This window comes from Saccopteryx bilineata, chromosome 6 (genome assembly GCF_036850765.1).
Source record: "Saccopteryx bilineata isolate mSacBil1 chromosome 6, mSacBil1_pri_phased_curated, whole genome shotgun sequence".
In the NCBI taxonomy this organism is placed as follows: domain Eukaryota; kingdom Metazoa; phylum Chordata; class Mammalia; order Chiroptera; family Emballonuridae; genus Saccopteryx; species Saccopteryx bilineata.
The window spans coordinates 50304340-50317254 of record NC_089495.1 but is presented as its reverse complement, the minus strand read 5'-3'; the positions used below and the strand labels follow the sequence as shown (position 1 = coordinate 50317254).

General features: G+C 44.6%; 1 protein-coding gene across 30 annotated transcripts in view; it reads right to left on the bottom strand.

Annotated features, from left to right (window-relative positions):
• The window catches only part of DOCK9 (dedicator of cytokinesis 9), a 345301-nt gene that overhangs the window by 138829 nt on the left and 193557 nt on the right, over positions 1-12915 (bottom strand). For all 30 annotated transcript variants that reach the window (XM_066236469.1, XM_066236475.1, XM_066236493.1 and 27 more), the window contains exons 6-8: positions 11108-11203; positions 9998-10132; positions 722-896 (exon numbers count right to left, since the gene is read on the bottom strand). In XM_066236469.1, coding sequence (XP_066092566.1) covers positions 722-896; positions 9998-10132; positions 11108-11203 — 406 coding nt within the window. The remainder of the gene's footprint in view (positions 1-721; positions 897-9997; positions 10133-11107; positions 11204-12915) is intronic.

Genomic DNA, 12915 nt, shown 5'->3' with positions numbered 1-12915 from the left:
GGCACCGCCCAGGCACCAGCCCACAGGGCCACACCCATCAGACAGGTTGTAAGTCAGGCCTCTCCAGGTACCACCCCAGGACAACTAAGTCAGAATCTTTGATGGAACAAAGGAAATAATATATTTTTTAAAATTCCTAGGCATTTCTAAGACACAGAGTTGAGAATTACCTGTCTAAAGAACTGAAAAAAAAAAATGATTTGGAAAGAAAGTAGCCAGATTTTTCCCACCAATATAATCTGAGGCTTCTGCTCATTATCCTAACTTTGTCTTAGAAATTCCAAAGGATATGATTAATGATAACAGTAATAACAATAATTAGTATCTTAAGTGCTGACTCTATGCTAGCTACTAGATATACATTACTTTACTTAATCTTCCCATTGGCCAGCAAATTCTACTTTTTATTCTGATTTTACAGGTGAGTAAAGCAACATGCAGAAAATGTAAGCAGCTTCCCCAAGGTCTCCGAGCTGAAAAATGGTATTGATTACTGTGATTCAAACTCAGGTCTTCCTTTCTGCCTCCAAAGCTTTCTTCCCATTACATGATTTCCTCATAAAAAATGTCAGGTAGTAAATCACTATGTGACAAAATCTTCTTGTGACAGACTACCTGTCATTTCTCATGTAGTGCGCAATATATGTCTCCTTCCTCTGTCCTCCGGCCAAAGTAAGAGACACCTGCAGGGTTGCCTGCCCTGGGAGTCAGACCTACCGACCTTCATGAGAGTCTCCGTTTCGCTTTTCCTGCATCGCTGCTTCAAAGTTGAGCTGAAGAATCTTGTTTAGAGTTGTGATCCACTCTTCCATTTCCACTTCACTGTCTGCTGCCAGAAGATAGCTGCTTTTGTCCTGCATCTTGAGTTCAAAAGCAAAACGCCTGACTTTGTTGTTCTGAAATGGAAAAAGGACAATGAGACATATTTTAAAAGAATTGGAATGGGCCCTAGCCAGGTGGCCCAGTGGATAAAGCACCAAGGTAGTGAGTTCGATCCTGTCAGGGCACATACGAGAAGCAATCAATGAATATATAACTAAATGGAACAACTAAGGCCCTGACTGGTTGGCTCAGTGGTACAGCATTGACCAGGCATGTGGAAGACCTGGGTTTGATTCCCAGTCAGGACACACAGGAGAGGCTACCATCTGCTTCTCCTTCACTCTCCCTTTTCTCTCTTTCTCTCTCTTCCCCTCCCGCCACCATGGCTCAAATGATTCAAGCACATTGGCCCCAGGCACTGAGGATGGCTCTGTAGAGCCTCTGCCTCAGGCACTAAAAATAGCTCAGTTGTGAGTGGCCCTAGATGAGCAGAGCATTGGCCCCAGATGAGGGCCAATGGGTGAATCCCAGTCTGGGTGCATGAAGGAGTCTGTCTCTTCATCTCTGCACTCTCACTTAAAAAATAAAATAAAACAAAATAAATAAATGGAAAAACTAAGTGGAATGATTTGATGCTTCTCTTTCTCTCTCCCCCTCTCCCTCTCTATCTTCCGCCCCCCCCCCAAATCAGTGGAAAAACATTTGTTTTAAGTTTTTCTCACCTAACCAGTGGTGGCACAACAGATAAGAGCATTGACATGGGACACTGAGGTCCCAGGTTGAAAATCCAAAGTTGCCAGCTTGAATGCAGGCTCGCTAGCTTGAGCAGGGGATCATAGACATGACCCCATGGTGGCTGACTTGAGTCCAAAGGTCTCTGGCTTGAGCCCAAGGTCACTGGCTTGAGCAAGGGGTCACTAGCTCAACTGGAGCCTCCTAGTTAAGGCACATATGGGCAGCAATCAAGAAACAATTAAAGTGACACACCATGAGTTGATGCTTATCCCTCTCCCTTCCTGTCTGTCTCTCTAGTGCTAAAAAACAAGTTTTTCCCTATTATTTGCTGATGGGTGCTATCTCATTGGCATTTCAGAACAAGTCCCTCCCCAGAAAACCCATCACTATTCACCTTCCCTGCTACATTTTCTCTATAGCTTTGTTTTTCCATCTGACACAGTATGTATTTTACATATGCATGTTATTTGCAGTCTGCCCCCTCCAACGGAATGGAAGCTCCTCAGTGCAGGGATTTCTTTTGTTCCATGCTACCTTACCACTTCCAGAACACTGCCTGGCAAATAACAGGCTCTTGAAAAATATCTGAACAAATGAAATTTCACTGAAAATCTTCAATTTCCCTAACTCCTATTTTTTTTAATGATCTAGTGCAGCGGTTCTCAACCTGTGGGTCGCGACCCCGGCGGGGGTCGAATGACCAAAACACAGAGGTCGCCTAAAGCCATGGGAAATACATAGCAACCCACAGGTTGAGAACCGCTGATCTAGTGTATGGTATTACATTTCTGTTTAAGCAAGAAGAGGAGAGAAAGATTCCTACATGCACCCGGACTGGGATCTACCTGGCAACCCCTTGTCAGGAACCGATGCTCAAATCAACTGAGTTATTTTTAGCACCTGAGGCTGACACACTCCAACCAACCAAGCTATCCTCAGTGCCTGGGGCCACACTCAAGCCAATTGAGCCACTGGCTGCAGGAGGGGAGGAGGGATAGAGGGGGAGAGGAAGTGAGAGAGAAGCAGATGGTCACTTCTCCTGTGTGCCCTGACTGGAGTCAAACCCAGGACATTCATAGAACAGGTTAATGCTCTATCCACTGAGCCACTGGCCAGGGCCTGGTATCATATTTTTAAAAGCAAACTATTATCTATCCATATGCTTGACTTCCTAATCTGGAACGTCCTCATCACTGATGAATCCCAAAAGGTGTGGGGATACTGTGTCTACCTTCCCCTTCCCTGATGCCTGTGGTTTCCATTCCTGTGGAAGGGTGTCTGACTCAAAGTGTATAAACAGTAGTGCTCATGCTGAAATGATGAAGGACAAAAGTGCCCTAGACCAGGGTTTCTCAACCTCCGCACTACTGATGTTTGGGGCTGATAAATCTGCTGTGAGAGCTGCCCTGTGCACTGTAGGTGGGACAGCAGCATCCTGGCCTTACCCACTAGATGACAGTAGCATTCCCCTCCAGCTGTGAAGATCCACACACGTCTCTAGAGATTGCCAAACAGCCCCTGGGTTGGGGGGGGGGGGGCTGTATTAGAGAGAAATTAAGCTCTAAGGACCATGGCACAAGATTCCTTGTAGGAACAGGTTGAGGGCCATGATATCACAAACTCCTTCCAATCTGTGGGGGACAGGGCGCTAAAATTCTAGCTAGCTAGCTCCAGGCCCCGTGGGGGCTGTTCAGTGAAGGTCTTAGGGACAGGGCCACCCTCCCAGCGGTATCTCTGTGTAGTGCTCAGAAACATGGAGGAGAGTGCCACTCCCGGCCAAGCCACACCCCGCTGTGCACGGCCTGCCTGCTGTGGGCACCCTAACGGCCTCCCTGGGCCTCACTGCAACTTCGCTCCAAGGCAAGAGTCAGAGTCAGAGTCAGAGTCAGAGCCTCGATGTGAAATTGTTTGCTTTCCCCTACATTCCTTACGGACTCACGATGATGGAAGTAAAGAGTGAAAAGGGGGTGGGGGAGAACATTAGGCCCCGATTCTGAATTATTCCTGTTTCCTTATCTACAAAATAACTACTATATAATCATGTCAAACTTCTAAAATACTTCTAGGGCTTAATACTCTAAAGTGAATCCCATACAGGTCTATTTTAAAATTTCAGTTCAGGCATTTCTTTGAACTCACAGCATTAATCAACTGAATTTTAAGTAACGTCCAGTAGCAATATAGATTAAAAAAAAAAACCCCGCAAAACACTTAAACCACAAGTTTTGCAGCTTAAGCTTACGACAGATATAGATGAAAACAAATAATTGAAATTTTTTGAAGCCTTAGAGACAATTCATTAAATAAAAAACAGCATTCATTAGCCACAAACTGCAAAAAAGAATGCGAAGGACGAGATGTCCATGGAAGTCGGAGCTGCAGATTCTCCAATGTGCCCCAGAGACGGAGTGAGCCCAGGGAGCAAGGCATCCACACGCTGTGCTGAGGACAGGCCACAGAACGCTCATAAAACAAAGTAATCGCTTCCAGCTTTCCAAATGCCAAAAAAGCCAACTAAAAAGTAACTTAGAAAGTCTCTCAACTTAAAAGTATAAATCCAATTCCTATTTGAGAATCCCACACAAGAAGTTAATTTGTCACCACTGACAGCTCACTCTGGTACTCCTTACTTTACACGGGGAATAAACACATTTGGACACGACTTGGGTTCTGCGGTGGCAGCTTCCAGGTGAGGCTGGGCTACTGGAGGGGAGACATCCACATGCCAATTAGCTGTGGACACATAATGATGTTCAGTGAACATAAGTGATGCTGTACCTTTGATCCAGGGCCCAAAACACTTTCATGTATTCCACTGCCTCTTTTTGGGGGGCCCTGCATAGTGTTTTAGCTTTTTAAATTAGTTACCAATAATTAAGAACACCAGGCTTTAACTAAAATTTTGTATTTTTGCCTTTCTTTTTAAAATATATTCATTTTAGAGAGGAGGAAGAGGAGCAGAAAGTATCAACTTCCGTATGTGCCTTGACCAGGCAAGCCCAGGGTTTCAAACTGGCAACCTCAGCGTTCCAGGTCAGTGCTTTATGCATGGCCCCACCACAGGTCAGACCATAGTTTTCCCTTTCTTGGAAAACCTGACGGTCCGGCAGCCCTGAGCTGGTATTTCCACCTTGCAGCATCATCCTCTAACTGGGACCACCTGTTCTCCAGTTTGTCACGGTCCTAAGCACGCCCTATTACTTTCTATCCAGGTCACTTTTTTCACTTAATTACCTGCTTGACCCCTGAAAACATCTGAGTTTGGACTCCCAACTTTACCGTTGACCACGATGAAGTATCAGGGTCTGAACTTACTCTGGATCATAACTACTAGACAACTGGACAGAAGAGATGAGACAATGGTTTTCACATAGTGGACCACAGGGAGGGTGGGCCTGGGATCCCTGACAGAGGAGAATGAGCCCCCACACTCTCTTAGCTCTCTGCCTGGGGGCGATAGCTGGATGGCGGAAGGAAAACCAGAGTCCTGCAGCCTCCCCGAGTCGAAGAGACTGACTGGAGGGCAGGAGGACCCAGGTGGCTAGAACATGCAGGGCAGTTATCAGAGTGAGACCAGGGTTCTCAGCACCTAAGTCAGAAGAGATCCAAACTTAGTAAAAATTCAGTCTCATATGCATTATATGTATATCTTTTATTTTTATGTTACGACTTAACAAAAAGCTTACCAAAAATTAAAAAATAATCAATATCAAGATACAATAACCTAGATTTCAGGTCACCGGAGATTAAAGTGAAGATCACATAGAACAGGGAATAAGAATAACATCACACCCCAAAACAACATGAGTACCTAGAAGACAATGAAATGACTTCACATCTAAGGTAAACATTACCTTGGATTTCTACATCTAGCCAAACTATCGGTCAAGTATCAAAGCAAAATAAAGATATTTGCAGATATGCTAACCATCAAAAAATTAACATCTTACATGTGATTTCTCAGGAAGCTACTGGAGGATATACTCCTCGAAACCAAGAAAGTAAGACAAGAAAGAAGACAAGACAGGATCCTTGACACAGTGAGTCCAACCCAGGGAAGCAGGTATGGGACTCTTCAGGATGGCAGCTGTGCAGAGGCTCAGACAGCAACGGCAGGCCCTGGCGGCTGGCTCTGTGGTAGAGTTTGGCCTAGCGTGTGCATGTCCTAGCTTTGATTCCCAGTCAGAGCACACAGGAGAATCGACCATCTGCTTCTCCACCCTCCCCCTTCCCTTAGCCATGGCTTGACTGATCTGAACACATTGGCCCCAGGCGCTGAGGATGGCTCCATGGAGCCTCTACCTCAGGCACTAAAAATAGCTCCATTGTGAACATGGCTACAGATGGGCAGAGCATCAGCCCCAGATAGGGTAGCCAGGTAAATCCCAGTGGGGGTGTATGCAGGAGTTTGTCTCTCTATCTTCCCTCCTCTCACTTAAAAAAGAAGAAAAAAGAAACCAACTGCATTTGATGCCTGAACAATACAGGTTTGAACTGCACAAGTCCACTTATATGTGAATTTTTTCAGTAAATGTATTGAAAAAACTTTTTGATACTTGTGACAATTTAAAGAAACTTTTAGATAAACTGCATAACCTAGAAATATTGAAAATTAAGAACACAGTATGTCATAAATAGATAATATATATGTAGATACTTGTCTTTTTACTATTTACTATCATAAAAATGCACCATACTTAGAGATCATATATGGCACCATTTGCAGTTGAGAAAAATGTAAACGAATGTAAAGATGCAGTATATATGTATAACATAAAATACATGTTAACTATTTATATTATCTGTAAGGCTTCTGGTCATCAGCAGGCAGTAGTTAAGTTCTGGGTGAATCAAAAGTTATATGTGGGTCTGACCTGTTACCCACATATAACTTTATTTAACACAGTGAATAAAGTGTCGACCTGGAATGCTGAGGTCACTGGTTTGAGGCTTGCCCGGTCAAGGCACATATGAGAAGCAACTATGAGTTGGTGCTTCCTCCTCCTTCCCCCTTGCCTCTCTCTCTCTCTCTCTCTCTCTCTCAAATCAATAAATAAAATTACAAAAAAAAAAAAGCCTGACCAGTGGTGGCACAGTGGACAGAGTGTCAACCTGAGACACTAAATGAGGCCCCAGGTTTGAAACCCTGAGGTTGCTGGCTTGACTGCAGGATCATCCAGCTTGAGTGCAGGCTCACCAGCTTGAGCACAGGGTCGCTGGCTTGAGTCTTAAATCATTGACACAATCCCATGGTCTCTGGCTTGAGCCCAAAGGTCACTGGCTTGAAGCCCAAGATTGCATGCTTGAGCAAGAGGTCACTGGCTCAACTGGAGCCCCCTGGTCAAGGCACATATGAGAAGCAATGAATGAACAACTAAAGTGCTGCAACTATAAGTTGATGCTTCTCATTTCCCTCTCTCTCTCAAAAAATAAATGGAGGAAGGGAGGAAGGGAGAAAGAGAGAGAGAGAGATAGGGAGGGAGGGAGGGAGGGAGGGAGGGAAGGAGGGAGGGAGGAAGGAGAGAGAGGGAAGGAAGGAAGGAAGGAAGGAAGGAAGGAAGGAAGGAAGGAAGGAAGGAAGGAAGGGAGGGAGGGAGGGAGGGAGGGAGGGAGGGAGGGAGGAAAGAGAGAGAGAGAGAGAGAGAGAGAGAGAGAAAGAAAGAAAGAAAGGAGAGAGAGAAAGGGCGAGCTATACATGGGTTTGTGACTCTGCAGAAGGTTGACACCCTTAACCCTCGTGTTGTTTAAGGGCCAACTGTAGCCCAGATCAGAGCAGAAAGGTAGGTGGCAGGAGCTAAACCCCTATCACCAGCACATAATGTTCATATCAGTGAATGAAGAGCACTGACACTCCTTATCTAGCAATATAAGGACAAATCCTAGAAACGATAATAAAAAGAGTTGAAAATGATCATTTTAGGAGAGTGCAGTGTGGGGTGATTGAAGTGATGCAGGCAGAAATGTGCCTTTGGTATTACCTTTCTGCACTGTTGGACTGTTTAAATCAGACAAACAATTACTTAGATGAAAATGCAATTTAATTTTACACAAACATGAACATATAAACAACAAGTACACAAGCATACCTGAGGGTCAGAGCAGAGAGTTGTGTGGCGAACCTTAACCATGCTGGCCCTACAGAACAACCTTTCTTGTAGAATCTAGCTTTGGGCTGATGCCATTAGCCAATATCGAGTCATTTTAAGGGAGAATTCTCTAATAATGCTGACTGTATCTATTGTGAGGAGTTGTCAAGGAGATTGTTCATTAATTACACAGTGCCCTCTGTATGAGGGCCCCCAAGAGAAATGCCTGAATGTTCTTCATTCTGAGATTGCTGCGGCAGCTTCTGACTAATTAGATTGTATCCATGTGCGCTGTGGTACTGAATGGGTCTACAAGCTAGAGAGCACAGAGCTCGCTAGTATTAGGTCTTCATAACACATATTTTCTCCTTACTTTAATTCCACTTTATCTCCACCCTACCTTGACTCTTTGTTTATCTTTCTGCTTTCAAACCCACTGTCGATTTAAGGCATCCTGTGTTGTGTGTATCCTTGCAAGCTGCTGCCTTACATCTTCCTGAAAAATGGCAGGGATACAGGTGGAGGGCTGAACAGCTGGATGGGAAACTGGCAGCCTGCTTTCAAAGACAATTCTGTAGCGGTATGGAAGGTGAACGCCAAACTGGTAAAAGCAGCTCTTTGGGAAAGGGAGCTATTGGGGTCAACAGGGACTTTCAGTTATCTGTACTGTTTGAGATATATGATGTGTATATATTCATGTATTACATATAATCAAAAGTAATGTTTAAGAACTCTACAGCTGAAACAGCACGATGATAAAAACATCTAACACTGGATGCAGGCTTACCATGTGCCAGGACTGTCCCTACGCTCTTACACTTGATACGGTTCCTCTCACAAGCCATATTTGGTACTATTACTATCCTCATTTTTAAAATGAGGAAACTGCCTGACCAGGTGGTGGCACAGTGGACAGAGCATTGGCCTGGGACGCTGAGGACCCAGGTTCGGAATCCTGAGGTCGCCAGTTTGAGCGTGGGATCAGACATGACCTATGGTCGCTGGAGCCCAAAGGGGGGTGGCCTGAAGCCCAAGATCACTGGCTTGAATCCAAGGTCGCTGGCTTGAGCAAGGGTAACTGACTCGACTGGGGACGCCCGCCCCTGTTCGAGGCACATATGAGAAGCAATCAATGAACAACCAAGGTGTCGCAACTACAAGTGGATGCTTCTCATCTCTCTCCCTTCCTGTCTGTCCTTCCATCTCTTTCTCTCTGCCTCTCTCAAAAGAAAAGAGAGAGGGGGGGGAAACTGAGGCACAGAGAGGATAAATAATATCTCCGAGGTTATACAGTTGGTAAGTGGTAGAGTAGGAATTTGAACTCAGTCTGGATCTAAAAACCCAATCTCTTGACTAATCCAGTGTTTTTCAACAGCCAGTCCACAGACCAGTGACAGTCCATGAAAGAGTTAACCACCCTGATGTTGTATGACTCTAATCTTAGTATATTGAAAAATACTGCAATATACTACTCTGTCATTGGTACTATGATGGTAGTGATAAAGGTTATTACTGAGATGCTAAGAACTGCTCTAAATATTTCCAAGTTATTTCATCCAGTCCTCTCATTTACCCTCTTAAGGAAACATTATCACTATCTGTATTTTGCAAATGAAGAGACTTCAGGTAACAGGCTGCCCAAGGTCACATAGCTTAGAAGTGGCTGAGCCAGGTTTGAAACGTAAGACCTTATGCACCAACCTTGGCCGGTTGGCTCAGCGGTAGAGCGTCGGCCTAGCGTGCGGAGGACCCGGGTTCAATTCCCGGCCAGGGCACACAGGAGAAGCGCCCATTTGCTTCTCCACCCCTCCGCCGCGCTTTCCTCTCTCTCTCTTCCCCTCCCGCAGCCAAGGCTCCATTGGAGCAAAGATGGCCCAGGCGCTGGGGATGGCTCTGTGGCCTCTGCGTCAGGCGCTAGAGTGGCTCTGGTCGCAACATGGCGACGCCCAGGATGGGCAGAGCATCGCCCCCTGGTGGGCAGAGCGTCGCCCCATGGTGGGCGTGCCGGGTGGATCCCGGTCGGGCGCATGCGGGAGTCTGTCTGACTGTCTCTCCCTGTTTCCAGCTTCAGAAAAATGAAAAAAAAAAAAAAAAAAAAAAAAAAAAAAAGAAAGAAAGAAAAATACAAAAAAAAAAAGACCTTATGCACCAGAGCACTTGTGTCCACTACACCATAATTCTATCACTGTGTCATACCTGCAATCTTCTGAAACGATGAAACACAAGCCTTTTCTTATTTAAAGTTAGCTATTCTATTTCTACCACAAAAATGCCATTTTCGGAAGTGTTTGCTTAAATTCACAGGTAGTACTTTTGCAAATAAGAAAGCTTGATAAAACTCTTGCCATATTTACCTGAACCACACCCATACAGGAATCCAGGAATATCGATCCTTTTGGTTCTTTGGAGATCTTTTCATCTTTATAAAAATTCAAATTGTAGGATCCATCACCGAGTTGAATCAGGTGGAAAAACCGTCTTTTAAACGACTGAGAGAAAAACACAGACACACAGCTATAGTTTCAAAATGAGAAGAGCCACCATCTCTATCAATAACTCACAATTTGACACTTATGTGAAAATCAGTTCAGTTCTCTGCAAAACAAATCTATGTAATTCTGGCCAATGCCCCAGTAATTGGGTGAGTTCAGACTCTCCTTCACATCTAATAATTCTACTGCATTTCAACTCTAAAGAGGTTAACATCCATGGGTCATTTTTCTCACCCACAGAATTGGAGATTTTTATAACTAGCCCAAAGCAGTACCAGTGAGCTCCAATTTGGGGTGCAATTCAGAGGACAGAAACTTTCTCAGAGCCCCAGGGTTTCTTGCTCATGGGGAACAGAGACTCTGCCCTGCCTCGTGACCCTGAACGATTTTCCAGCCTCAGCAGTAAGACAGCATTTTCCCCAATTCAATTTTTATCTCCCAGTTCCTCCTACCCCTCTCCCATTGTTTCTTTTCTCTCTGCTATTAGTGATGGTCTTTCCCTGGCCCTAGTTCTCTCCTGAATAGATTTTCATACTGGCTTTACTTTCCTCTTTGCAACGTTCTTCCAATGTAACCACTTGCCCATTAGTCCTCAATTTTTACTTGCCTGACTTTGTCATGATACTTCCACAAAAGTGCTTAGGTTTAGTCTCTCAGTGATGTTCTGTGAGGTACCAAGTATCATTTTTATAGTTAACACAGAGAAAAATGCCTGTGGTAGCAATCCCACCTTCATACCAGCCCAATGATGATCTCTTCACACTGGTAGTGAGAGGGGAACAAGGAGAAGTGGGTGGAGGGTCTGTACAAATGGGCATCAATATTACTAACCAGAGGGAGGCATCTTACTAACCAGACAATGTCACTTTTGTCAGGAAGAACAGCATGCCTATTCATCTTGAGCATTATTCCTAAGACCTACAGCAAAAAGAGTTTAATCAGAGAGAAAAGCAGGGTGATAAGTCTCCTTACCCTCATGGTCACACTTATTGCACTGTTCATGTTGCCTTTGTAGAGCCATCCGTGCTTGGTGATCCCACCCTTCTGAGACCCTAGGGAGGCAGCATCCTAGGAGAGAAGAAAAACTGCAGTCAATCTTCCTTGTTACCCGTGTTACCTGCCGGGCGTCTGGTTACTGGGAGAGTTACTCATCCGGAGCCAGGCTGCCCCTTGCTCCTTCACCATCGGACCCTGACACCTACAAGTCATTTTGAGTTCACTGCACTGGGAAAGAGAGGGCCAAGCCTCAATTTCTGAAAACCCCAGTCCATTAAAAGACAAAGCTAGTTCCACTCCAAATGTTTACGTGTTTAATGAACCACAAAAACTACATACTATATACTTGACCGCTCAGGTTGTCAAGTCTTGCCTGGTCTCCTGAAAAATGTTTTCAAACTACACTCCCCTATAGTTAAAGAACAAAAGCAAATTCCTGGAAAACTTCCCAGCAGCTTAGTTCAGGGAAAGGTGAGTAAAGAAAGGAAGGAAGGAAACGTGAGGCAATAAAGAAAGGAGAGGTAACATGACAGGGCCACAGAGAAGAAGGGAAGAGAGGGGAGAACACACAGCGGGAGAGGAAAGGAGGAGAGTGAAAAGTGAAAGGAGGCTAGAAAAGTTAAAAAAAAAAAAAAGTTTCTTCAAGTTCTGACCCCAGACTCTGAGATCTAAGGTTAAGGGGGTTGAGCTGCCAGCTGCTGCTAAAAACATAGGCATATATTTGTATATATAATAAACAGACTGACGAAATATATAAACACACACATACATAATCCAGCACGTCTTCCACCTCACCCTTCCACACTCTTTAAGAGGGCTCCCTTGTGACTCCTCTGCCCTTTTAAGGCTGTCCCCAATATACACTTCAACAGGTACCCTGGGAAGAGAAGGCTACACAGCATCACGCAATTTAGCTCACACCTCCTAACACTAGTCTCTAACATGATCCTTATTTGTGTAATCAATGAGACAATTGCATAACAACCCATTTTATGCTTTGAGACTATCTCAACATTAATATTGGTGGCATTATTATTGTTATTAGCAATAACAGAAATAACATCTGACTACGATTTTACAGTTCATTTTGTGTGTCCTTACATGCGGTATTTTAACTGGTCCTCCTCTTATTATTACTATTATTATTTTTTCTTTTCCAAGTGAGAAGAGGGGAAAGAGAAAGACAGACTTCCATATGTGCCCCGACTGGGATCTACCCGGCAACCCCTGTCGTGTGGGCCCATGCTGGGGCCACGCTTGTAACTAAGCTATTTTTAGCACCTGAGGTGGAGGCTCCATGGAGCTATCCTCAGCGCCTGAGGCCAATGCGCTAAAACAATCAAGCGGAAGAGAGAAGTGGGAGGGGGAGGGTGAAGCAGATGGTCACTTCTCCTGTGTGCCCTGACAGAGAATCAAACCCTGGACTTCCAAACACCAGGCCGATGCTCTACCATTAGGCAAACTGGCCAGGGTCAATCCTCCTTTTACTATTAATCAGCACCAAGTTTTTAATATCTTGTTCTTCATTTTAATTGACTACCTCCTCTTCCCTGAATTATTTAAAAAGTGGCTTCTAAAATAATTTGCTACCAAGGACATCATTAAAGTTCTCAAGTGGTTGGTGTTATTGGCTTAGCTGACAATTAAAAAAAGAAAAGAAAAACTAAACTCACGATGAGGTATCCAATAAGTGAGTAAAGGAGAATGAGCAATGCAGAGATGGGCAGCACTAACGTTTCATTGGGTTTCCCTTGCTCAGTGGACACAGTCACCTTCATGTTCTG